The following is a 24,328-nucleotide window of genomic DNA, read 5'->3' on the forward strand; positions in this document are numbered from 1 at the left end:
TCAAAGTCGAGCATTTTCTTCATCAGTGATCCCTACTTGAATAGCCAGTCGTAACGAAGGTATTTGACGCTCAAGTAAGACGGCTTCGACTCCATAAATGAGTGAATAAGGAGTCGCCTGTGGTGGCGTGCGGTGAGTCGTCCTATATGCCCATAGAGCTTTTTCCATACAGTCAGTCCAATCTCGTTTGAATTTGGAGACGACTTTCTTTAACAAGTTGCATAGAGTTTTGTTGAATGCCTCAGCTAGACCATTGGCGACAGCATTGTACGTCGAAGAGTTATGTTGCTTGAAGCCAAAGAGTTCACAAAAATTGTTCATCAACCTATTATCGAATGGCTCTACGTTATCCGTTATTATGTAACGAGGAATGCCAAAGCGATAAATAATGTTTACTCGGATGAAACTTGCAACATTTTCCTTCTTTACTTCCTTAAGAGTAACAGTTTCAGCCCATTTTGAGAAGTAGTCAGTTGCAACCAAGATGTATAGGTGCCCACCAGAGGACTTTGGCAATGGTCCAACAACATCTAATCCCCAAGCGTCAAGTGGCCAGGATGCAACAGTCGGGTGCAACACTTCAGGAGGTTGATGAATAAAATTCGCATGGAAGTGACAAGCCTTGCATCTTCGAGTGTAGTCCAAGCAATCTTTTACCATCGTTGGCCAATAATATCCCATCCTTTTTATATGGAAGTGGAGCTTTGATCCAGACTGGTGTGACCCACATACCCCAGAATGTGCCTCTTGCAAAGCTTGGAGTGTTTCTTCTTCCCCTAAGCATCGTAAGAGTACTCCTTCGAATGACCTTATGTATAGAGTATCTTTGTAGTAAAGGAAGCGAGGTGCACAATGACAGATTTTAGTCCTTCTCCGCGGATTTTCTGGAAGTATCCCATAGCATAAGTAGTCGATAATGGGCTGTCACCATTCTTCTTTCTCAACTTCAGAAACAACGACAAGATGCTTGAGTTCATTTTCTTCACATTTGCCTCATTTGGCGGCGGTACTACCCATTTTTGGCAGGCAGTAACTTGCGCTTGATCAAGAAGGATTAACGATGAAGCTAGGGCAGCTAAATCATCAGCCTTCTTATTTTCTTTCCTTCGCACATGCTGAATAGTCACATCACCAAGCCACCCCATTAATTTTTTAGCGTAATCATGATATGGGCGTAGTTCAGGTTTCTTAACCTCGTAACTACCTAAAAGCTGATTGACCACTAACTTAGAGTCACCAAAGACTTGCAATTGTAACCGCTTCAATTCGACATCCATTTCGAGCCCAAGTATTAATGCTTGATACTCAACAACGTTGTTAGAGCAGAGTTGCATCAACGTAAAAGAGTAGGGCAGAACTTCACCTTGAGAAGTGACAAACACTACACCAGTACCAATTCTTCCGCGATGTGCAGCACCATCAAAGTATATCTTCCATGGAGGCTGAACTTCAATGACCATGGCATCCTTATCAGGTAGTTCGTTAGTTAGCTCCCAATCATCAAGTATAGGGTGATCTGCCAAGAAGTACGCTAATGCTTTTCCTTTATAGCCTTTTGTGGGATTTACACGATTTCAAATTGTTGAAACTGGAGGTACCACCTTGCTAGTCGATCACTAAGGACAAGTTTTGACATCACGAACTTGATGGGATTTGCTATAGAAACAACACGAACGACATGAGCTTGAAAGTAGTGCTTCAACTTTTGGATTGAGAAGACTAGCGCCAAACCTAACTTTTCAATTGGCGAATAATTTAGCTCATTCGGTGTCATCATCCTGCTTAAGTAGTAAAGGGAGTTTTCTTTCCCTTTATTATTTTCTTGGGCCAACAACGCTCCAACAGACCTTTCTTGTGCTGAAATGTATAGTATTCGTGGCTTTCCAAGTATAGGGGCTGCCAAAACCGGAGGCTTCATCAAGTAGGATTTAATGCTCTCAAAGGCATTGCTACATGCTTGGTCCCATTTGAAAGGTACACCTTTCTTCATAAGACGATTGAATGGTTGGCACCTCCCAGCTAGGTTTCAGATGAATCTCCTAAGGTATGTTAGCTTTCCTTGCAGACTTTTCAATTCATGAATTACAGGGCTCAGGCATTTTCAAGATTGCATGTACTTTAGCTTGATCTATTTCAATCCTTCGATGTCGGACAATGAAACCCAGGAACTTTCTAGAGGTAACTCCAAAGGCGCATTTTAATGGATTCATCCTAAGTTGGTATCTCTGGAGCAGCTCAAACACCATTCTCAAGTCTTTCAAGTAGTCGCTTTTCTTTCTTGATTTTACCACCAAGTCATCAACATAGCATTCAGCATTATTGTGGAGAAGGTCATCAAAGATATTCCGCATAGCTCTTTGGTAAGTAGCTAGCATTGTTCAAGCCAAAAGGCATTACCTTGTAGCAATAAATACCCTTGGGGGTACAGAATGTAGTGAGCTCTTCATCTTTTGGTGCCATGCAAATTTGGTTATATCCTGATGAACCGTCCATAAATGACATTGCCTTGTACCCAGTAGTAGCATCAGTCATCAGTTCTGGAATGGGAAGCGAGAACTCATCTTTCGGACACACATTGTTAAGATCTCTAAAGTCAACGCACACTCGAATCTGGCCATTTTTCTTCCTTACAGGGACAATACTTGAAACCCATGTTGGGTATTTAACTTCACGAATAAAGCCAGCTTCGATGAGCTTGTTAATTTCGGTTTCAATCAAGGGAACCAAGTCCGGCCTAAAACGCCTTTGAGCTTGTTTAACAGGGCGAGCACCATTTTTGACTGCAGGGTGATGGACTGCTACTTCGGGTCCAAGCCAGGCATCTCTTTGTAATTCCAAACAAAGAAATCCCTGAACTCCTTGAGTAACTCAATATAAGTGCTCTCTTCATCAACTTCTAGTCAAGCACTTAGGTAGGTGGGTCTTGGTTTTTCATCGGTACTAAGGTTAACTTTTTTTAAGGCATTAACTGTCGTTTTCACTCTTTCTTCAAGTTCAGGTGGAGCATACTTCGCATCTTTATCTTCTTGAGGGTCCCCATTGTTTAAGGATATGTGATAACACAGTGAAATATCCTCCAATTCCACATTATCCTCCATTGAAGATGGAACGACATTCTCGACTTGTACAATAACATGATACGAAGAACCCACACTTTCTTCATCTTCGTCACGTTCCTTATTGTAGACCACAATATATGGCTTTACCTTTAGTATTTCTTTACATGAAACCACAAGTTTTGTTCGTTGCCTCATTCTAGAAGGAACCAAACTTTGGAAATCCTTAGAGATTCCTGGATTTTGGGTGAAGCCGGTGTTCTTATGCTTTGAGAATTTCTCCGAAACTTGTTCCCCTTCTTTAATGGACCCAATCTTTCAAACACTAAGGTCCTCACAAGTGATTTTCCAAGTCGGTCAAAGACAGAAGGCTTGTTAGAAGCGGCCGATTCATCTTCTACAGTGATATAATTGCCGCTCGCCCTTCTTATAGAGATGCGCACTGGTGACGGTTGCTTGTATCCCAAACCTTCACGTGGTTGCCTCGTTGAAGCTTCTGATGGGAGCTTCCCTAACTTTGACGGCTCATTGGGATTGTATCCAGCTTTTGCAAATAGCTTGTAAGCGTTAGGGTCAAAACCTTCATCTGTTCGTTTTGTAGGGAGTGCCCCATTCTGTAAATATTTTTGGGCTACAAACCCTACAAGCGGCTTCGAGGATAACTTTACTGCCTCAATTCGTTTTACCGGAAGAGTTAGCTCCTTTAGCGTGTTAGTTTGGAGATTAGATGATTCACCATCGTCTTTCTTCCTTTTAGGGACATATTGGAGTGCATGACTCACTTTCTTGCCATAAGACGCAATACCCCCTCTATAAGATTTATTTGCATTGGGTTGAACCTCGATAACATCTTTGACTCTACATTAGTCACTTCGCCTCTTTTAGTTGTGGGCTCGTCATTTTTACTTTTTATGACATCACCGGCTTTTAGCTCCTTCATAATGCGGTTCTTCAAGTAGAACTTTGCATCGGCGAAGTGTGACTCATCCTCGGTGAATGGCTCATCATCAATAACTATCTTCTTCTCGACTTCACCCTCATAGTATTTCAAACATTGATGGTAGGTAGATGGAACCACTTTGTTCTCATGTATCCAAGGCCTTCCAAGCAAGATGTTGTATGAAGTCTTTGCATCGATCACATATATCCATGCACTTGATTGCATATCTTCGATGGTGATTTCCAACCTGATTGCACCTATGGCTCTTTGCCCCCCTTGATTGAATCCTTGGATCATCACACGACTTTCTGAGAGTTCGTTCATGGGAATACCAAGTTCTTTCACGGTGCGAATTGGCAAAATGTTCACTGAGGATCCTCCATCAACCAAAATTTGATTTACCTTTTCATCACGCATATATCCAACCAGGTACAATGGGCGGTTATGAAGAGTGTCACCTAGCAAAAGATTATCATTTGTGAATGTAACTTTTTCCTCGCAAGCATTAACTTCTTGAGAAGTGGGCTCAATGAGCTTTTTCGGAGATGGTGTCAGTGATAGGTCATCACTCTTTTCTTCCCCTTTATTAGCATTGCAACAAAAAGCCTCAATACCATCACGAGAAATCTTCGTGTGGAACTGATCGATGCCGACTCGACACTACACTATGGTAAGAAGAGCGGATCGCAATAGCTTTTACCCGAATAGAGGTCCGGGATCGAATTTCCACAGGGAGCTAGTAGTGGAGTTGTATTTTCTGTCTAGCCTAGAGTTGCGGTTGTGCTTCTAATGTCACTTCAAGCATCTTTTGAGTTTTTGTATTTATAACTACTATTATAAAACTACGGATTAAAGCTAGATTATGCTAGGAGAATATTGCTAAGTTGTAATTAATGGGAAGGAAGAGCATTAGGGTCGTGGCATTACCTTGGTGGCTAATTGACGGGTAGATGTTACTTAGGTTCGATTGACTTATTTGGGGCTTATGCTATAACCATTGCACAATTTTACCCACTCTCACACCTCTCGGTAGAGAGAGTGATTTTGCCCAATTGACTCTCTCGAGACCAATTGGGTTGGCAAACTAGACCAAGCAACTAGGGTTCAAGTAGGGTGATTACTCTCTCGAGATTTAACCCGTTAATTGGGACTATCATTTCTCATGAGTCTATCCCAATTCCTTGTTGGGTCAATTTTGAGGTCATAGACTCTTTTTCTCAAGAAGAGAAACCCACAAAGCTTGAATCAGTGTTTGCAACCACCAATTCTAAATTAAATCATAAAATCAACCCAAATAACAAACACTCATAGTCAATCTAACCCTAGATGGCAACACCCATCAATTACTCATAATAGGGTTGAGCTACAACCCTAGCTAATGGGTTTAGCTACACATAATTAAAGAAGAAACTGAAGAAATAGATGAAGAACTACACATATTAATTAATTACTAAGAAGAAACTACAATAATTTATTGTTAATGGGAAGCAAATATGCCAAAAATGGCTACAACACCAAGCGCAGCTGTTCTTCTGTTCTCAGATCTGACCGCCCAATTGAAAAAATAGTAAAATGTTCTATTTATACTAGGCTGGAAAAACTGAACAAAAATACCCCTGTGGGGTCAGTGCGGGCCGCACAAAACGGACCGCGGCCGCACTGGCTCTTGGGCTTCAGTTGTTTGATGACTTGAACTGGGGGATGCGGACTGCGTGGGAGTGTACCGCGACCGCAAAGGCAACTGGCGCAGTCTGCGTAGACATGACCGCGGACCGCGTGAGGACAAATGTCCTTTGCTGAACCCTATGAACACAGACCGCACAGAGCAGGAGTGCGGCCGCGAAGCTTCTCCGCAGGCCGCGTGAATCCTACTGCGGCCGCGTGACCTTAAGCTTGAAAATGTCCAGTCTCTGAACCTCCTAGTGCGGCCGCAGTCATTGTCACGCGGTCCGCACTAGGCCCCTTTTTCTTCACTTCTCTTGGTCTTTGATACTTGAGCAGGTTTCACTCCTTTTTGAGCCGATCTTTGACATTTCGTCACTTTGTCAATCAACCCTGCAATCAAGCACAACTTGTGAGCATTTTGGGACTGTTTTTGTATCAATTTATACTCAAAGCATAGGCAAGTAGGGACATAAACACTTTAAAATCCTAACTTATCAACTCCCCCAAACTTAAACCTTTGCTTGTCCTTGAGCAAACAAAATAAGACCCACCCCTTAAAGGAACATCCAAGTAATTCCAGCTATCCTAAAATAACCTCAACAAACATCAATTGGGACTAACAATTGCCCTCAATACGAATGCATCATTAACACATTTAAAACTTTGAAAGCTATGGATCAAGTGTGACACAAGAGCATCAAGAGTTGACACATTTCATCAAAGAGCTTTTCTCACTTACTTTGGTCATTGTGGAACCCAAACTCTCACATCCTCAACTCTCCCTAAGCGAACCTCACATTTTAAATATTGACACATAAATCGAAGCAAATGAAATTTCACTCATCTCTCTAAAAAAGGAAGGTCACAAGTCCGGCTCTAAGTACCATATGCTTGCCCCTTATGTATCCACTAATGTAATCTCCATTCAACTTGAGATCAAATAGGGCTTTTGTGGGTCATTGTGAAGGCTTTTAGGCAAGGGTAGGACATATTTTTATTCACATGGGTTCAATCTTCCCTTAAGCACTTATTTTGATTCATTTCGGCGCAACTTTCTTGGCTTTTTTTGAGGATTTAACTTCTTCACAAGGGGTTAGAGAGACACATTGTCACTCTTTCTTATACAATTCAAAACATTTCTCCTTTTTCTACTTTCTCCACACCTTTTTCACTTTTGTTTTCCTTGAATCCCTTTTTATTCTTGTTCACATGGGACTTTCTTTTTGTCCTTTTTCTTTTCTTGCTTTTTCATTGCCTTCTTTTCTTTCTTTTGTACCTTACTGCTTTGCTTCCTTTCTTGTCTCTCCCCCCAAACTTAGATTTTTGCCATTACTCAAGGGAAGATTTGGGTGCCGAGAGAGGGTAATCGTTTAGAACGGGTATAGGCTTGTAGCATTGGTTCTTGAAAGAAAAAGGTTTAAGGCTCAAAAAGGTTAACTAGGGATTATTTCATTGGAAGGCTATGAAATTGTTCAACTTAGCATTTGGATCAAGGAGAGCCTATAATCATTTCTCAAGTCAAATTTCACCTAGGATTTCGCCTCAACAGACATTCAGGGCAAGTTCTAGATCATTTGCTCGGGACTTGGACTCAAATTTCAATTCCTCACCTCACACGCTAGGGATTTGCTAAAGACATCTAGTCAATGGCTCACAACGACCTTAGTTATGATTTAAACACACAATGGTCCAAAAAGACCACATGATGATCATTTGGTCAACGCAAGAGTCTCAAAGCCACGACTTTCACCATCCTAAACACAACATTATGTCTTTGACCATGGGATCAAAGGAAAATGTGCTAGGCTCAAGTGAAGCTTTGCTTGAGGTGCCTTTAACTACGCTATCAAAAACAAAATAAAAATCAAAGAAACGGACTCAAACCCTTAAGAAGGTTGTCACACCATCTATCATTGGGAAGAGCCACCCGGTTCGCACAATACTCCACCCTTGGAAAGAACCGTGGAATTAAGAAAACCAAGGGCTTATTGGAAACGCCAAAATCAAAACAAGCGGCTACGAGCCTAACTACAAAGCTAAAAACAAAAATTTTGCAAAAAATAGAAAATAGAATGAATATATACAATAGGGGAGTAGAATATACAACGGGGGATGAATATATACAGAAATGTAAAGTTATATACAGCCCAAAGTAAAAAAACACAAAATCAATAAAAATAAACTAAGAATCTATATATATACAGTCATCCAGAAAAAAGTAGGGCGCACCCCCACGAATAAAAGATGGCATTGTCCTCAATGCCAACTATCAGATAAATTTCAAAACAAAAGAAAGGATATAGGATCTCCCTAGGCCTGGTCCGTCTGCATGGGATCATCAGTGGTCCCCAAGTCCTCTGTATGTACGGGAACCTCAGACTAGTTCCCGATCTCCTGCTGCTTAGCTGCTGGGACTGGGGACTGCTCCTGAACCGGCTGACTGATAGGTGCATCACTGGAGGGGGTCTCCTGTGGGTTTGGTAGCTCAATAACTGCACCAACTGAACTGGGGAGCTTCCTCTTCTTTCTTGGGGGCTTGGGTGCCTGCTCCTGCTCCTGTTATGGCTATGGCACCGGTGCTGTTGCTGGGGCTGGATCCCCGAATAACAAGTCTAAAGGCATTTGGCCTGCGAATAGCCTGTCCACATCAGTCCGTAGCACTCTCACTGACTCCTTGGATGCCCTTGACTTCCTCATCTTCTTGTGCTCCTTGGCAAGCTTCTTCAAAGCCTTGCCATGTGAATCCACCGCCATAGTCAAGGCATCCTGAGTCCTCATAATCTTCTCCTGATTTTCTAGGAACTTCTTCACTGTGTCCTCAATAGACTGAGGAAACTGAGTAGTGGAAGGTGCTGAATGGGCCTCAACTGTAGCAGACAATGTAGACAACTTGGATGTCGCAACTGACATCCAGTTGTTCAAACTGGCTAGTGTCCGGCTCAACTGCTGGGCTGTGAAAGGATGAGTCCGGGAAGAAGGGACCCCCGTGTCAACTGAAGTACTGGGGCCAGCAGAGGAGGAGGATCCTGGAGGCAAATCATCATCAGTGGTGACAGTAGGCATGGTGGAAGGCTCTGTGGGGGGCTCAACCGAAGACACTACCGCCACTGGCTCCTCAGACTGGCCAGCTATAGTAGAGGAAGGCGGCTTGTAACTTTTGTCTTTGGGGTTGTCTGGCCCCTTCAAACTGTACCAGGAGAATGGAGCCACAGGTTTTACCTTGACGTCAAACAGTCTCTTCTTCGCCTCCAAGTCCCGGAAATACATAGTAAGGGTGCTGGGAAAAGGGTAGTTCCGGTCATGCTCAACCCCTACTGCAGAAATGGTGTGGGACATCACATTGCCCATATTGATAGGATAACATGCCATAATAGAAGGAATAAGAACCGCCCGAGCAAGTGGAATAGTCTGATCATGAGTAGTCGGGTCGAGCCGACTGCATACAAAGGTCAACCACCCTCTAGCCTCGAAGTTGAAAGTTCGCCGAAGTATTTTGGTCCCTGCTTGTAACCATTCTGGAACCGTACCCGGGATTGCTAGGTACGAAGCTAACCACGGACGAACCTCCTCGCCCATTGCTAACTTTTCATTGTACAGGGACTCATCTTCGTCAATGAACCCCAAATACTCATTCAACGCCTTCCCGGTGAAAACCATATTTTTGTTTCTCACTTTCGTCACTTTAGTTCCTTTCAAGATATGAGCCACATTGCTGTAAAACTCCTTGACCATATGCTCATTTGCCTTCAAACAATTGTCTTTAAAGAACTCCCAACCCACTCAAGCCTGGAACTGTCTATGCACATTGGGGTTTATGGGTAGAAGGTCTTTGTCAATAAAGCTCTGCTCAAGTATCAACTTCCGTGACGGCCACCATTCTCTAAATTTGTGGAATGCCACCTGGTTGATAAATCGATCTTCCTAAACTTCAGGTTTTTTAGTTCTCTCAACACCCCCAACCTGGGGCTCCCCACTGTCCGGTACCTCATTATCACTATTAGTCCCGCCTTCTGCACTCTCCCCAGATACTGAAGTTGTGGGGGAGGTGGAGTATTCACCACTGCCTGCTGCTGAGCCATCAGACGACTCAGAAGGTATACGCTGTGGAGCTTGGGCAGTATGTGAAGCCGGGACTACAGTAGCTGGCCCTGAATTAGAAGAGAGGTCCTGAGAGGGTACGTACTCACTCCCCAATTGGTCGTCTATAACAATTTGTTTGCTTGTTTTCATTTTAGGTCGGGAAGTGAGTTTAACTTGTTTCCCTTTTTCCTCCACGGGAGGAGTCACCTCGGCCGGGTTGTTTAGCACTTTTTCCTCGTTGTTTTATCATTGTCTGCAAACAAACACATCTAACATTGTTAGTTGAAGCACATGCAGTGAAACATGTGACTGAATTAAAATTGTAGAAGCAAAATGAAAGTTGCAGACACTGCTGCAGAACCAGGCACCGCGGACCGCACCATCAGGAATGCGTCCGCGTTGGAGGCACTGCGGACCGTGCTAAGGCAACCGCGGGCCGTACTGAACAAAACCCCAGGAAGGGTCTTCTCTGAATCTCACACCGCGGTCCGCACAAAATGGGGTCGCGGCCGCGGTGGGCCAACGCGAACCGCACAAAAGTTACCACGGCCGCACTGGACACAAGTTGTTCAGTCATTCAAGCATCGCGGACCGCGTGGAAGCGTAATGCGGACCGCGTTAGGGCACCGCGGACCACGCTAAGGTGACCGCGGGCCGCATTGGGTTAGGTTCAGTGAGTAAGCTAGAGATTGCATGCTTTTGTTCTATTTTTGTTCAACTTTTTACCCCTACTTGTCCCTTCTCATGTACCCAATCCTTAGTTATTTCAAACTAACATGGAAGCTACCCTAGACTAACAATTCAAAGACAATTGTGAAGGCAAAGAAGTTACAAACTACTGGCAATCAATTAAAATAAATAAAAGAGTAATAATAAAAAATGCATGAAATGTTACCAGGATTATGAAGAATGAATGCAATATATCCACACAAGCAAGAATCTCAGTCTTGGACGGGGATGAACAGTAGAATTAGGGTTCTGGGTTTCCAATTTGCGAAAAGGGTAAAATGAGACCCTTGGTCTCTATTTATAGAGCCCTAGTAGGACCCGTACTTACCTACCAGCGCGGCCGCACAAAAGTGACCGCGGACCGCGCTGGTTGATGAAACCTACGCGGACCATAAAAACGTGTAACGCGGCCACGTCAGCCCACCGCGGACCGCACTAACTTGACCGCGGCCACGGTGAAGAACTTCAGAGAGTCCCCCTTTTGACTCATACCAGCGTGGACTGCACAAAATGCACTGCGGCCGCGCTGGCAATCTTTAGAGACTATGCCATTTTCAAACTTTGTTTTGCACTGCTTCAATACAATCCCTGCAACATCTCATAAACAGTTAGCTCAAAAATCCTAAGCTACACATGGGTTGTCTCCCAAGAAGCGCCTGATTTAACATCACGGCACGATGCATGTTACCACCACATCACTTTAGATGAAGAAGCGCCACTACGTTACTGCCATCGAACTTTTCGAGATAATGCTTGACCCGGTGACCATTGAATCTAAAGATTTCACCATTTTTGTTTTTTAGATCAAGAGCACCAAATGGGGTCACGAACACAACTTCAAATGGCCCACTCCACTTTGACTTGAGCTTATCCTGAAACAAACCTAACCGGGAATTAAACAAGAGAACCATATCCCCAACTTTGAACTCCTTGCCTCGAGCATATTTGTTGTGAAGGTACTTCATTTTGTCCTTATACAAGGACTAGCTGGAGTATGCATGGAATCTAAACTCATCGAGCTCATTAAGTTGTTCAACCCTCAGATTTGCAGCAACCTCCCATTCTAAGTTCAACTTCCTCAAGGCCCACATAGCCTTGTGCTCCAATTCCACCGGAAGATGGAAAGCTTTCCCAAACACCAACCGGTACGGGGACATACCAATCGGAGTCTTGTAAGCTGTCCGATAGGCACAAAGAGCATCATCCAATTTTTTCGACCAATCGGTCCTATTTGCATTTACAGTTTTAGACAAGATACTCTTAATTTCTCAGTTGGAGACTTCCACTTGACCGCTAGCTTGAGGATGATAGGGGGTGGTTACTTTGTGATTAACTCCATATTTGGCTAGCAATGAATCAAAAGCTTTGTTGCAAAAGTGAGATCTCCCGTCACTAATGATAGCACGGGGATGCCAAACCTCGTGAAGATACTCTTTTTAAGAAATGCTACAACACTCCAGGCTTCATTGTTGGGCAAAGCCACGACTTCAACCCACTTGGAGAGATAATCTACCGCCACCAAAATGTAAGTGTTTCCACAAGAGCTCACGAAAGGACCCATGAAGTCGATGCCCCAAACATCAAAAATGTCTACCTCAAGAATTGTATTGAGGGGCATTTCATCCCTTTTTGAAATTCCACCGGCTCATTGGCATTCATCACATCTTTTGACCACATCACCGGCATCTTTAAACAAAGTAGGCCAATAAAATCCGCAACTAAGCACTTTAGAAGCCGTTCTCGTCCCGCCATGATGGCCACCATAGGGTGAGGAATGGCAAGCTTCCAAAATACCCAATTGCTCCTCTTCCGGGACACATCGTCGAATCACACCATCGGTGTAAATCTTAAACAAATAGGGCTCATCCCAATAATAATCCAAGCTATCTCGTTTGAGCTTCTTCCTTTGGTTAGAAGAGAGCTCACACGAGATGATTCCGGTAACAAGATAGTTTGCAATATCGGCAAACCACGGTATTCTACTCATTGACACCGCAAGGAGTTGCTCGTCGGGAAATGTATCATTGATCTCAAGGCCATCACAAGGCCTCCCCTCCTCCTCCAAACGGGATACGTGGTCCGCCACTTGATTCTCGCTACCCTTCCGGTCAACAATTTCTAAATCAAACTCTTGAAGGAGCAGAACCCATCTCATCAATCTTGCCTTTGAATCTTTCTTGGTCATCAAATACCTAAGGGCGGCATGGTCGGTGTGCACAATAACTTTAGCCCCCATAAGGTAAGGACGGAACTTTTCCATAGCAAAAACAATAGCCAACAACTCTTTTTCGGTGACTGTGTAGTTCCTTTGAGCCTCATTCATGGTCTTGCTTGAGTAGTACACCGGATGGAACATCTTGTTGATCCTTTGGCCTAAAACCGCCCCCACCGCAACGTCACTCGTGTCGCACATGAGCTCGAATGGTAAGCTCCAATTTGGTGCGGTGATGATGGGGGTAGTTGTCAACTTTTGTTTAAGGAGCTCAAAAGCCTCCATGCATTTCTCGTCAAAAACAAACTTGGCATCTTTCTCTAGCAATTTGCACAACGGGTTAACTACCTTTGAAAAATCTTTGATGAACCTCTGGTAGAAACCCATGTGCCCAAGAAAACTCCTCACCCCTTTGACAAAAGTAGGGGGAAGAAGCCTTGAAATAACCTCGATCTTGGCCTTATCAACTTCAATTCTTCGCTTCGAGATCTTGTGACCCAACACTATACCCTCTTCTACCATAAAATGGCACTTTTCCCAGTTTAGAACAAGGTTGGTATCTTCATACCGGGCCAACACTCTATCCAAGTTTACCAAGCACTCCACAAAAGAATCCCCAACCACGCTAAAATCATCCATTAAGACCTCCAAGATATCCTCTACCATGTCGGTGAAAATAGCCATCATGCAATGTTGGAAGGTCGTCGGAGCATTACATAATCCAAATGGCATTCTGGAGAAAGCGAATGTGCCATAAGGACATGTGAAAGTCGTCTTCTCTTGGTCCTCCAGGGCATTGAGAATTTGATTGTACCCCGAGTAACCATCCAAAAAACAATAGAAAGCCCGGCCCGCAAGACGATCAATCATTTGGTCAAGGAATGGCAATGTGAAATGATCTTTTCTAGTCACCTTGTTCAGTTTCCGGTAATCCATGCAAACTCTCCAACCCGTCACTGTCCGAGTCGGAATAAGCTCATTGTTGTCATTGGTCACTACAGTCATTCCACCTTTTTTGGTACGCATTGCACCGGAAAAGTCCATGAACTGTCAGAAATGGGATAAACCACACCTGCGTCAAGCCACTTGATAATCTCTTTTTTTACAACTTCTTGCATAGCCTCATTTAGTCTTATTTGATGCTCAAGTGAATACCTTGCATCCTCCTCCAATATGATTTTATGCATGCAAAAGGCGGGGCTTATACCCCGAGTATCAGCTAGAGTCCATCCGATTGCCCTTTTTTGCTTTTGAAGAACCGCCAAGGTGGCCTTAACCTGCATGTTAGTAAGGCAAGAAGAAAAAATGACAGGTAAAGTAGAATTTGAACCCAAGAATTCATACCTGAGGTGTGGAGGAAGTGTGTTCAACTCCAACACCGGTGGCTCCTCAATCGATGGCTTCGTTGGTGGAGTTTTGCGGTTTTCAAGATCTAAAGATAGCCTTCTAGGCTCATAAGAATATGAACCCATACCATGCAATGCATTCACGCACTCCACTCTACTAGCATCATCATTGACATCCATGTTAAGAAGCACGACCTCAAGAGGATCTTCAACATTGATCATGGAACTTGTTTCATCCACTATCACGGCTGTGACCATGTCCACAAAAGAACACACCTCCGTGCTATTTGGTTGTCTCATTGATTTGCAAACATGGAATACCACCTTCTCATCTCCCACTCGGAATGTCAACTCACCCGTTTCAACATCAACTAATGTCTTCCCCATAGCTAGGAAAGGTCTTCCAAGAATAATCGGCACTTCAAAATTCACCTCACAATCTAATATGACAAAGTCGGCTGACAATATGAATTTATCAACACGGACAAGAACATCATCGATTATGCCCAAGGGTCGCTTCATCGATCGATCCGCCATTTGAAGTCTCATTGAGGTAGGTCGAGGTTGCCCAATTCCCAAAGTCTTGAAAACAGAGTAAGGCATCAAATTAATACTAGCCCCCAAGTCACAAAGGGCTTTAGCAAAATCTGCACTTCCGATAGTACATGGGATAGTAAAAGCTCCGGGATCCTCAAGCTTGGGTGCCATTAAATGCACTATGGCACTCACTTGATGAGTCATCTTAATTGTTTCACACTCCATCGACCTCTTCTTTGTAACCAAATCTTTCATGAACTTTGCATATCCCGGCATTTGCTCAAGTGCCTCAACCAAAGGGACATTGATTGTGAGGCTCTTCATCATGTCAATGAATTTTTTGAATTGATTGTCACTCTTTTGCTTTGCTAACCGTTGAGGATAAGGTGGAGGTGGCCTAGGCAAAGGTGCCTTGGCTTTTTGTACAACCGGCTCGGGCATGTCAATCACGTGTTCCCTAGACGGGTTCACAACATCTTGAGTCTCTACCTCGGCCTCATTATTAATATCAATCCGCACATCATTGTTCGCATTTTGATTAACCACATCATCAACAATCAAAGGTACATCATCATCCCGCAACTCAACATCTTCATCCATAACTTGCTTTTACATTGAGGCATTCACATCACCGCCTCTCCCACTTCTTGTTGTAACCGCCATCACATGATTATTATTCCCACCCTTCGGATTCACCATTGTATCACTTGGTAGCGCACCCTTGAGACGAGTATTCAATGCTTGAGAGATTTGGCCTAATTGCACTTCCAAGTTCCGGATAGATGTGTTATGCGAAGCTAGTTGGGCCTCGAAATCTTGGTTCTTTTTCATCATTTGCTCGAACATGCTTTCAATTCTCCCCATATCACTTCCGGACGAACTCAGACCTTGAGAAGGAAAGGGGGGTGGGTTGTTCGGTTGTTGGTACATGCCCCCGATTACCTTGGTTCCCGCTATTGTTCCACCCTCCTTGATTGTTGTTATTGCCCAATTATTGTTACTACCATTCCAATTTCCTTGGTTGCTTTGATTACCCCAATTGTTGTTTTGGTTGTTGTTATTCCAATTACCTCCGCCTTGTTGTTGATTGCCCCAATTTCCTTGAGGACGCCATTGTTGATTTGAAGAGTTACCTCTATTCCCTTGGTAGTTGTTGACATATTGGACCTCTTCGCTTTGATCATCATAGCACTCATTTGAATAACCACCACCATCATTGTTGTTGTCATATTGTTCACAATTACCTTGAGGTTGTTGTCCTCTTTGCCTATTTTTGAACATAGAAACACCTTCCATTGCATTGACTTGGCGCGAGTTTTGGACTTGTTTCAATTGCGCCTTTGCCAATTGATTCATAGTTGTTGTAAGCTCGGCAATGGCTTGGTCATGATCGTGCAATTCCTTATGCAAATGGATGATCGTGGGGCCACCTTGGGGCACATTTGCTCGGCTTTGCCATGCCGAAGAGATGTCGGCCATTTCATCAAGTACATCACATGCCTCTTGGTAAGAAAGTTTCATAAAGTTCCCTCCGGCCAATTGGTTCACAGTGCATTGATTTGTGGTGTTGATGCCCCGATAAAATGTTTGTTGAATCATAGCCTCGGTCATGTCGTTATTAGGGCATTCTTTCACCATTGTTCTATATCTTTCCCATATCTCGTGCAAAGGTTCCATTGGCTCTTGCTTGAAAGCTAGAATTTCATCCCGAAGAGCTGCCATATGACTTGGAGAAAAGAATTTGGCAATAAATTTGTCCGCCAATTCATCCCATGTTGTAGTATAATGACTGGGGAGCCTTTCTAACCAATCCAATGCTTTACCCCGAAGAGAGAACGGAAAAAGCCTTAATCTCAACGCATCCTTGGACACGTTTGTCTGCTTGCTACCCCCTACGAACCCCTTCAAGTGCTTGTAGGCATTTTGATCGGAGGCACCCGTGAAATACCCTCTTTGCTCGAGCAAGGTCAGCATAACATTTGTGATTTGAAAGTTCCCCGCTCTGATTCGGGGAGGAACAATAGCACTGGCGTATCCTTGATTTGGTAAAACTCTGGGAGCCACTCTCAGTGGTGCCGGAGGAGGGTCTGGAATATTGTTGTTCTCATTTGCATTTACATTGACATGTCGGCCTCTCCGTGGAACTCGAGGTAAGACCTCATCTGGTTCTAGATCCTCTACCTCCTCCCCGACTATCACATTGCCGAGAGGGTTATTTGCATTAAGAGTCATTGTACCTCATTGATCGACACAAACAAAATTAGTAAACAAGAAGGAAAGAGAAGCAAAACACAAAACTAACTAAACAGATAGTCAACACCTTAAGCTCCCCGGCAACGGCGCCAAAAAGTGATCGCTGCCGACTCGACACTACACTATGGTAGGTAGAGCGGATCGCAATAGTTTTTACCCGAATAGAGGTCCGGGATCGAATTTCCACAGGGAGCTAGTAGTGGAGTTGTATTTTCTGTCTAGCCTAGAGTTGCGGTTGTGCTTCTAATGTCACTTTAAGCATCTTTTGAGTTTTTGTATTTATAACTACTATTATAAAACTACAGATTAAAGCTAGATTATGCTAGGAGAATATTGCTAAGTTGTAATTAATGGGAAGGAAAAGCACTAGGGTCGTGGCATTACCTTGGTGGCTAATTGACGGGTAGATGTTACTTAGGTTCGATTGACTTATTTGGGGCTTATGCTATAACTGTTGCACAATTTTACCCACTCTCACACCTCTCGGTAGAGAGACTGATTTTGCCCAATTGACTCTCTCGAGACCAATTGGGTTGGCAAATTAGACCAAGCAATTAGGGTTCAAGTAGGGTGATTACTCTCTCGAGATTTAACCCGTTAACTGGGACTATCATTTCTCATGAGTTCATCCCAATTCCTTGTTGGGTCAATTTTGAGGTCATAGACTCTCTTTCTCAAGAAGAGAAACCCACAAAGCTTGAATCAGTGTTTGCTACCACTAATTCTAAATTAAATCATAAAATCAACCCAAATAACAAACACTCATAGTCAATCTAACCCTAGATGGCAACACCCATCAATTACCCACACTAGGGTTGAGCCACAACCCTAGCTAATGGGTTTAGCTACACATAATTAAAGAAGAAACTGAAGAAATAGATGAAGAACTACACATATTAATTAATTACTAAGAAGAAACTACAATAATCTATTGTTAATGGGAAGCAAATATGCCAAAAATGGCTACAACACCAAGCGCAGCTATTCTTCTGTTCTCAGATCTGACCGCTCCCTTAGAAAAATAGTAAAATATTCTATTTATACTAGGTTGGAAAAACTGGACAAAAATACCCCTGTGGGGTCAGTGCGGGCCACATAAAATGGACCGCGGCCGCACTGGCTCTTGGGCTTCAGTTGTTTGATGACTTGAACTGGGGGATGCGGACCGCATGGGAGTGTATCGCGGTCGCGAAGGCAACTGGCACGGTCCGCGCAGACGTAACCGCGGATCGCGTGAGGACAAATGCCCTTTACTGAACCCTATGAACGCGGACCGCACAGAGCAGGAGTGCGGCCGCAAAGCTTCTCTGCGGGCCGCGTGAATCCTATTGCGGCCGCGTGACCTTAAGCTTGAAAATGTCCAGTCTCTGAACCTCCTAGTGCGACCGCGGTCATTGTTACGCGGTCCGCACTAGGCCCCTTTTTCTTCACTTCTCTTGGTCTTTGATACTTGAGCAGGTTTCACTCCTTTTTGAGCCGATCTTTGACATTTCATCACTTTGTCAATCAACCCTGCAATCAAGCACAACTTGTGAGCATTTTGGGACTGTTTTTGTATCAATTTATACTCAAAGCATAGGCAAGTAGGGACATAAACACTTTAAAATCCTAACTTATCAGGAACCATGATGGCAAGAAATCCTCCAAGGTTATTGTATGTCGTGGCTTTTGAGGGTGGTGCATCTCCACTTTTGCTTTCTTCAAACGCCTAATTCTTTTTCATTGGTCTTTTTACCATCATCTTCCTTGTTAGTTGTTCTATTGATTCTTTTCGTAGACTCTTTTTGTGGGGCCTACGACGAGTCACCACCGTCCAACCTTCATCATCATCAGGTTGATTGTCTTCAACTTTGTTGTTCTCTAGTAATTCTTCATTTTTGATTCCTTTTAAACTGCATAACTCATCTAGACTGAATGCGCCAGAGGTGATAGAGACTTGGTTTGAACTTGCTTTCTCATCGTCAAGCACGATCTTATTTTCACGGGCCAAGTCTATACTTTGTCCTTAAAGACAAAGAACTTCTCTAGAGGGTGGCTTACAAGTTGGTGATATTTGCAGTAATTTGGGTCATTTATTTTCCTAGCTTCATTTGGTCGCTTCATCTCCGGAAGCTCAATGAGATTTAACTCGAGGAGTTCTTCAAAAATGGTTAGCACATCAGAATCCAGAAAGGGGTACTCTTTCTCTTGCATTTCTTTTAGAGTCAACTTTCCACTTGGCTTATCTTGAAAAGAAGTGGATGTCATACTCTGCTTCTTGCTCACCTTCGTCGTGAAGTTCACAGGTGACGTGTTGACATTCATAGCTTATTTGCTTTTAGACTTGGGTACGAACTTGCCCCACTTCCTGACTTCATGCTTGTCATTCCCTTTGCGAGGTTCAATGCATGCCTTGGATGTATATCTCTATGCCTGAAGCTTCACTAAGCTTGTCTTTGCAGTTGAGGCTTGCATTCCTCCAACGATTGATAAAGTCGATAACTGGTTCCCCCTTTCGTTTACGAGTATTTGTAAGTTCTATCATACTCACAGTACGTCTCGTACTATAAAAGCGATTGAGGAACTCTTGCTCTAGTTGATCCCAACTATCGATAGATCTAGCCTCGAGGTCTGTGTACCAGTCAAAAGCATTTCCTTTTAGCGAGCGCACAAACTACTTGATGAGGTAATCTCTATAAGTCCCAGCATTGTTGCACGTCTCCACGAAGGGCGCCACATGTTGCTTTGGGTTACCTTTACCATCAAATTGTTGAAAATTTGGAGGTTGATAGCCAGCAGGAATCTTCAACATATCGACCATTATAGTGTATGACTTTGCATATGTAAGGGAGGATTTGGCAGCAACTTCATATTTGTTCTTAATGGTTCCTTCAATGAACTTCTTCAGTTGATCGATTAGAATTATCCCTTCAGATGAGACAGGGATAGCCTTAATGGACTCTACTTGTCTTGGGGGAGAGTCACTCTCTAGAACTTCTGGGAGCTTGCCAGGTGAATGGGTAGATTCTTCTTCCATCAAGATCCCCACCCTGTCTGTTAGCTTGTCAATTCTAGCCTCTTAATTTTGCATGCATTTGGTCAAGCCAGCGATTGCTTCCGTCAAGTTTGCCAACTGCTCCTCCACAGATGAAGTAATTGCCACCATGGCTTGCATGATTGTCGTGGACGACAGAGAGTAGCATGGATTTTCACACAGATTGATCCTTGACTGGCTCACGCTATATGGTGTAAGTGGGGAGGATACATCACTTGAAGTATCATCATCTTCCTTCACAGTAGAGTGCTTGGATCCGGAGAGGTCAAGCAGAGCAAGAGTTTTCTTGATTTTTTCAGCAACATCGCTTCCTCCTTCAGGTGCATTTGTGGAAGATCTTGCTCCTCTTGAGGTTGAAGATCCGAAAATAGGTGTTGATGCGGATGGCGCTTGGGGTGCTTGTTGTCCTAAAGAGCTCGCTTTGCTCCACGTAACTGGTCCGAAGCTTCCAAAGGTAAAATCGAGGATGCTTTCCACATCAACATAGAACCTGGAGTTAGCAGCCTTGGTGGAAGTTGAACCGGAGTTGATTTTCTTTGAAGCCATTTCAATGTTCTTAAACTTTGGTGATTCGAAAGTTGAGATGGGAGGTAGAGATTGTCCCATTGGGCGTGCCAGAATTTGTAGACAATAAATTTGTGTCGAGAAAATAAAATCAAGACCGAAAATATTGCAACAATCGTAGTATTTGATTTTAAATAATATGAGTGTACAATCTCTATGATTCCTCTTATTCTACTTTTCGATAGTAAATAAATTTAAGGGCCTTTGAGCTTGATCTCATATGTAGTTGTTGCCATGAATGATGATCTTGTTCTTGAGCTTAAGCTTGATTGCTTGGACTTGAACTTGATTTGGTCTTCGTTATTGAGCTTGAAATTGATTTGTTCTTCGTTATTGAGCTTGAACTTGACTGCTTGAACTTGAGCTTAATTGCTTGAAGCTTGAAACTTGTGGAGGAATTTGCAGCGTTTGATCCACGAGCTCTTTATTGCTTATGTTATAACTTCTGGTGTCTTTTCTAGGTTATAAAAACCCATATTTATAGTTGTGGAAGGGAGGAGTCATGATAAGAACAAACTCTTTCCGACCAATCAAATTGAAGTGTGACATGGCCGCATTTGATTGGCCATAACATATCACTTGCACACGTGGCGCAATTTCATTAGCCTTTTAATGTGACTTGGCATGCCTTGTCATTTTGACACGTGGCATGGTCCTGTAGGCTCTTCCGTTTGACTTGGCACGCCATGTCATTTGACATGTGGCACCAAATTGGGCCTCTAGGAAGATGACATCTTGGGTTTAATGAAGCGGGCTCATCAATTTAGCCCAATTAAATGGGCTAGTCCAATAGATTAAGACTTATTTATTTAATCCATTTATATTGGACTTATATAATTAATTCAATTATATTAGCCCATAATATATATTTGGACCAATATATCTTGAATTTAAAATATAGTCCAAATTATTTTATAGATTTAATTTTAATAAAATTTATATGCCTACACCTACATTAGAACACAAGAACTCATGAAATGATTGACCAACACTATACAAAAGAATGTGACTCACATCTTGAGGAATCCAAAATTTGGAAACATGAACTGTTAGTAAACTGTATTTGTAAAATAATTTTGGAGAAAATAAAATAACATAAACTGAAATATAAACGAAACAAAAAGTTAATCCGAGCCCACTGAATTCACAGTGTTTCCTTAAGAAATTTAATCCCCTCCTAGTACCCAAGGTTATGAATTATTTACTCCCAGGATAGAAAGAATTACACACTGGTGTAGTGGTACTTCAAACCCCAGTATTTCAGCGAACACAAAGTTCAGTAGCAAAATACACTTACTGTTTCTTTCTTGGAAATTAAAACAATGCAGAAGAAGGAGGAGAAATTCAGAAAATCGTATGGAAAATATGAGAGAATCGACTTGTATTTATAACCAATGTTGGGCTGAAATCTGAAGATTTGCAACTCTTCAGAATGGCTGTTTATGCAAAATGGCCACATCATAAATGTCATAACATAAATGGCTATTTACTCAACAATAAAGAGGGAAAATAAAGAGGAAAAATTGAAGAGGGTAGTCAATTTTCTGTTACCAAAATAGAAAACGAAAAAATAAAAACGGTTGGATTTTAATATTAATATTCTTGGGATTTAATATTAATATTTTGTTATTAAAATGGATATTTAATAACATTTATGCTAATATCTACTATTAACAAACAAATTTGGTCCAAAAAACTAATCAATCAATCGATCATCCGAAGTCGAAGCCAAAGTCAAGCCGAGCGAGCGACGACGACGGCAGCGCGAGGCTTGCCTTCTTCCCAACTCTTTAAGAGCTAGAAGAAGAGCAATTGCTTATATACCCATTAAAAACCTATTCCTCTTCCAATATGGGACAATGGCCCTTTGCCAAGGGGAGAAAACTTAAAATTTCACTTAAAATTTTTATTTCCCTCCATTTCCCATTCACCCTATTTTAAGCCTCATTAATGCTTAAAAACCCAACAATCCCCCACATGAATGAGAATGGCTATATCACGGAAATATGCATGAAAAAACTGTGTGCATTCGCAAGTAAGGATTAATTGCATTTGGATAAGTAGGTTTCCCTTTGAACTTTTCGTAGTGAACTTATGTCGAATATACTCGGTAAATCGGTAGATTTGATATCTTTGAACCGTCGAACTTTGGTATATACTTAGACAACCATAAGTCACACACCAAACCTTAACCGTCTTTGGTTCTCATTGTTGTATTCATTTCAGCCATGAACACTGCCTGGTTTCATGAGTGCATGGAGAACTGACCTTACAAAATTCTCCTTGAAGCGGCTAACACTTCACACTTACATAGGTGATTCCTAAACGTGCCATCTCGTAGATACACTATTTGATATGCCCCGTATCAAATTTTAGAAATCATTAAAAACCTTAATGCTTTATCCTTGGTACTAAACATTGTCTCATCACGAGAATTGACCAAAATTTTAGTTGACAATGTTGAACCGTCATTATGACTTTGGTTGATCTCCTTGAACCTAGATCTTGGGATCTCCAGTCTTCTAGGTAGAGTTACTACCACAATGACTTGTTCTCAGCCATAGTCCCATTCCTCTTGATGCTTTCTCAACTACCTCTCTAGTTAGGCCTTTTGTAAGTGGATCCGACACATTATCGCTTGACTTTACATAGTCAATCATGATAATTCCTCTAGAGAGTAATTGTCTAACGGTTGTATGTCTTCGTTGTATATGACGAGATTTACCGTTATACATAACGCTCCCAGCCCTTCCAATTGCCGCTTGACTATCACAATGTATGTACATTGGTGCCAACGGTTTGGGCCAAAATGGAATGCTTCCAAGAAATTCTGGAGCCATTCAACTTCTTCACCGACTTTATCTAAGGCTATGAACTCAGCCTCCATTGTAGAGTAGGCAATACAAGTTTGTTTGGACGACTTCCAAGATACCGCTCCTCCACCAATAGTGAATACGTATCCACTTGTGGACTTGAAATCAGTTGATCCAGTAATCCAATTTGCATCACAGTATCCCTCAATGACCGTAGGATATTTACTGCAGTGCAAAGCAAAGTCCTGAGTATGTTCTAAATATCCCAAAACTCATTTCATTGCCATCCAATGAGATTGACCTGGATTGCTCATGTATAAACTTAATTTACTTATAGTACAAGCTATATCTGGTCGTGTACAATTCATGATGTACATTAAGCATCCCAACACACGAGCATAATCCAATTGTGATATGCTTTGGCCTTTATTCTTTGCTAATGCAAGATTTACGTCAATTGGAGTCTTTGCAACTTTAAAGCCCAAGTGCTTGAATTTTTCAAGTACTGTCTTAATATAATGAGATTGTGACAACGGCAGACCTTGAAAAGTCTTATGGATCTTAATTTCCAGAATTAAATCAGCAACTCCCAAGTCTTTCATATCAAACTTGCTAGTTAGCATACGCTTAGTAGCATTTATGTTGGCAATGTCATTACTCATTATCAGCATATCGTCCACATATAAGCAAACAATGATTATGTGATTTGGAACATTTTTAATGTACATACATTTATCACATTCATTTATCTTAAAACCATTTGACAACATTGTTTGGTCAAATTTCGCATGCCATTGTTTGTGTGCTTATTTTAGTCTGTAAAGGGACTTAACAAGTCTACAGACCTTCTTTTCTTTACGTGGAACCACAAACCCTTTAGGTTGTTCCATGTAGATTTCTTCCTCCAAATCTCCATTTAAGAAGGTCATCTTCACGTCCATTTGATGAATTTCAAGACCATACACTGCAGCTAATGCTACTAACATCCGTATGGATGTAATTCTTGTAACTGGAGAGTATGTATCAAAGTAGTCAAGACCTTCTCATTGTCTATACCCTTTGACTACAAGTCTTGCCTTAAATTTATCAATAGTGCCAT

At 42.4% G+C, this 24,328-nt stretch overlaps 1 protein-coding gene across 1 annotated transcript; it reads right to left on the reverse strand.

The window, feature by feature from the left end:
- LOC138883506 (uncharacterized) lies at nt 1-1,990 on the reverse strand. Its single transcript, XM_070164196.1, has 3 exons — nt 1,732-1,990; nt 993-1,552; nt 1-507 (listed from the first exon to the last, which is right to left on the reverse strand). The coding sequence occupies exons 1-3, from the start codon at nt 1,988-1,990 to the stop codon at nt 1-3; spliced, it is 1,326 nt and encodes a 441-aa protein (XP_070020297.1).
- Nucleotides 1,991-24,328: the final 22,338 nt, after the last annotated feature.

The sequence above is a fragment of the Nicotiana sylvestris genome, chromosome 12 (genome assembly GCF_000393655.2).
Source record: "Nicotiana sylvestris chromosome 12, ASM39365v2, whole genome shotgun sequence".
Lineage (NCBI taxonomy): Eukaryota > Viridiplantae > Streptophyta > Magnoliopsida > Solanales > Solanaceae > Nicotiana > Nicotiana sylvestris.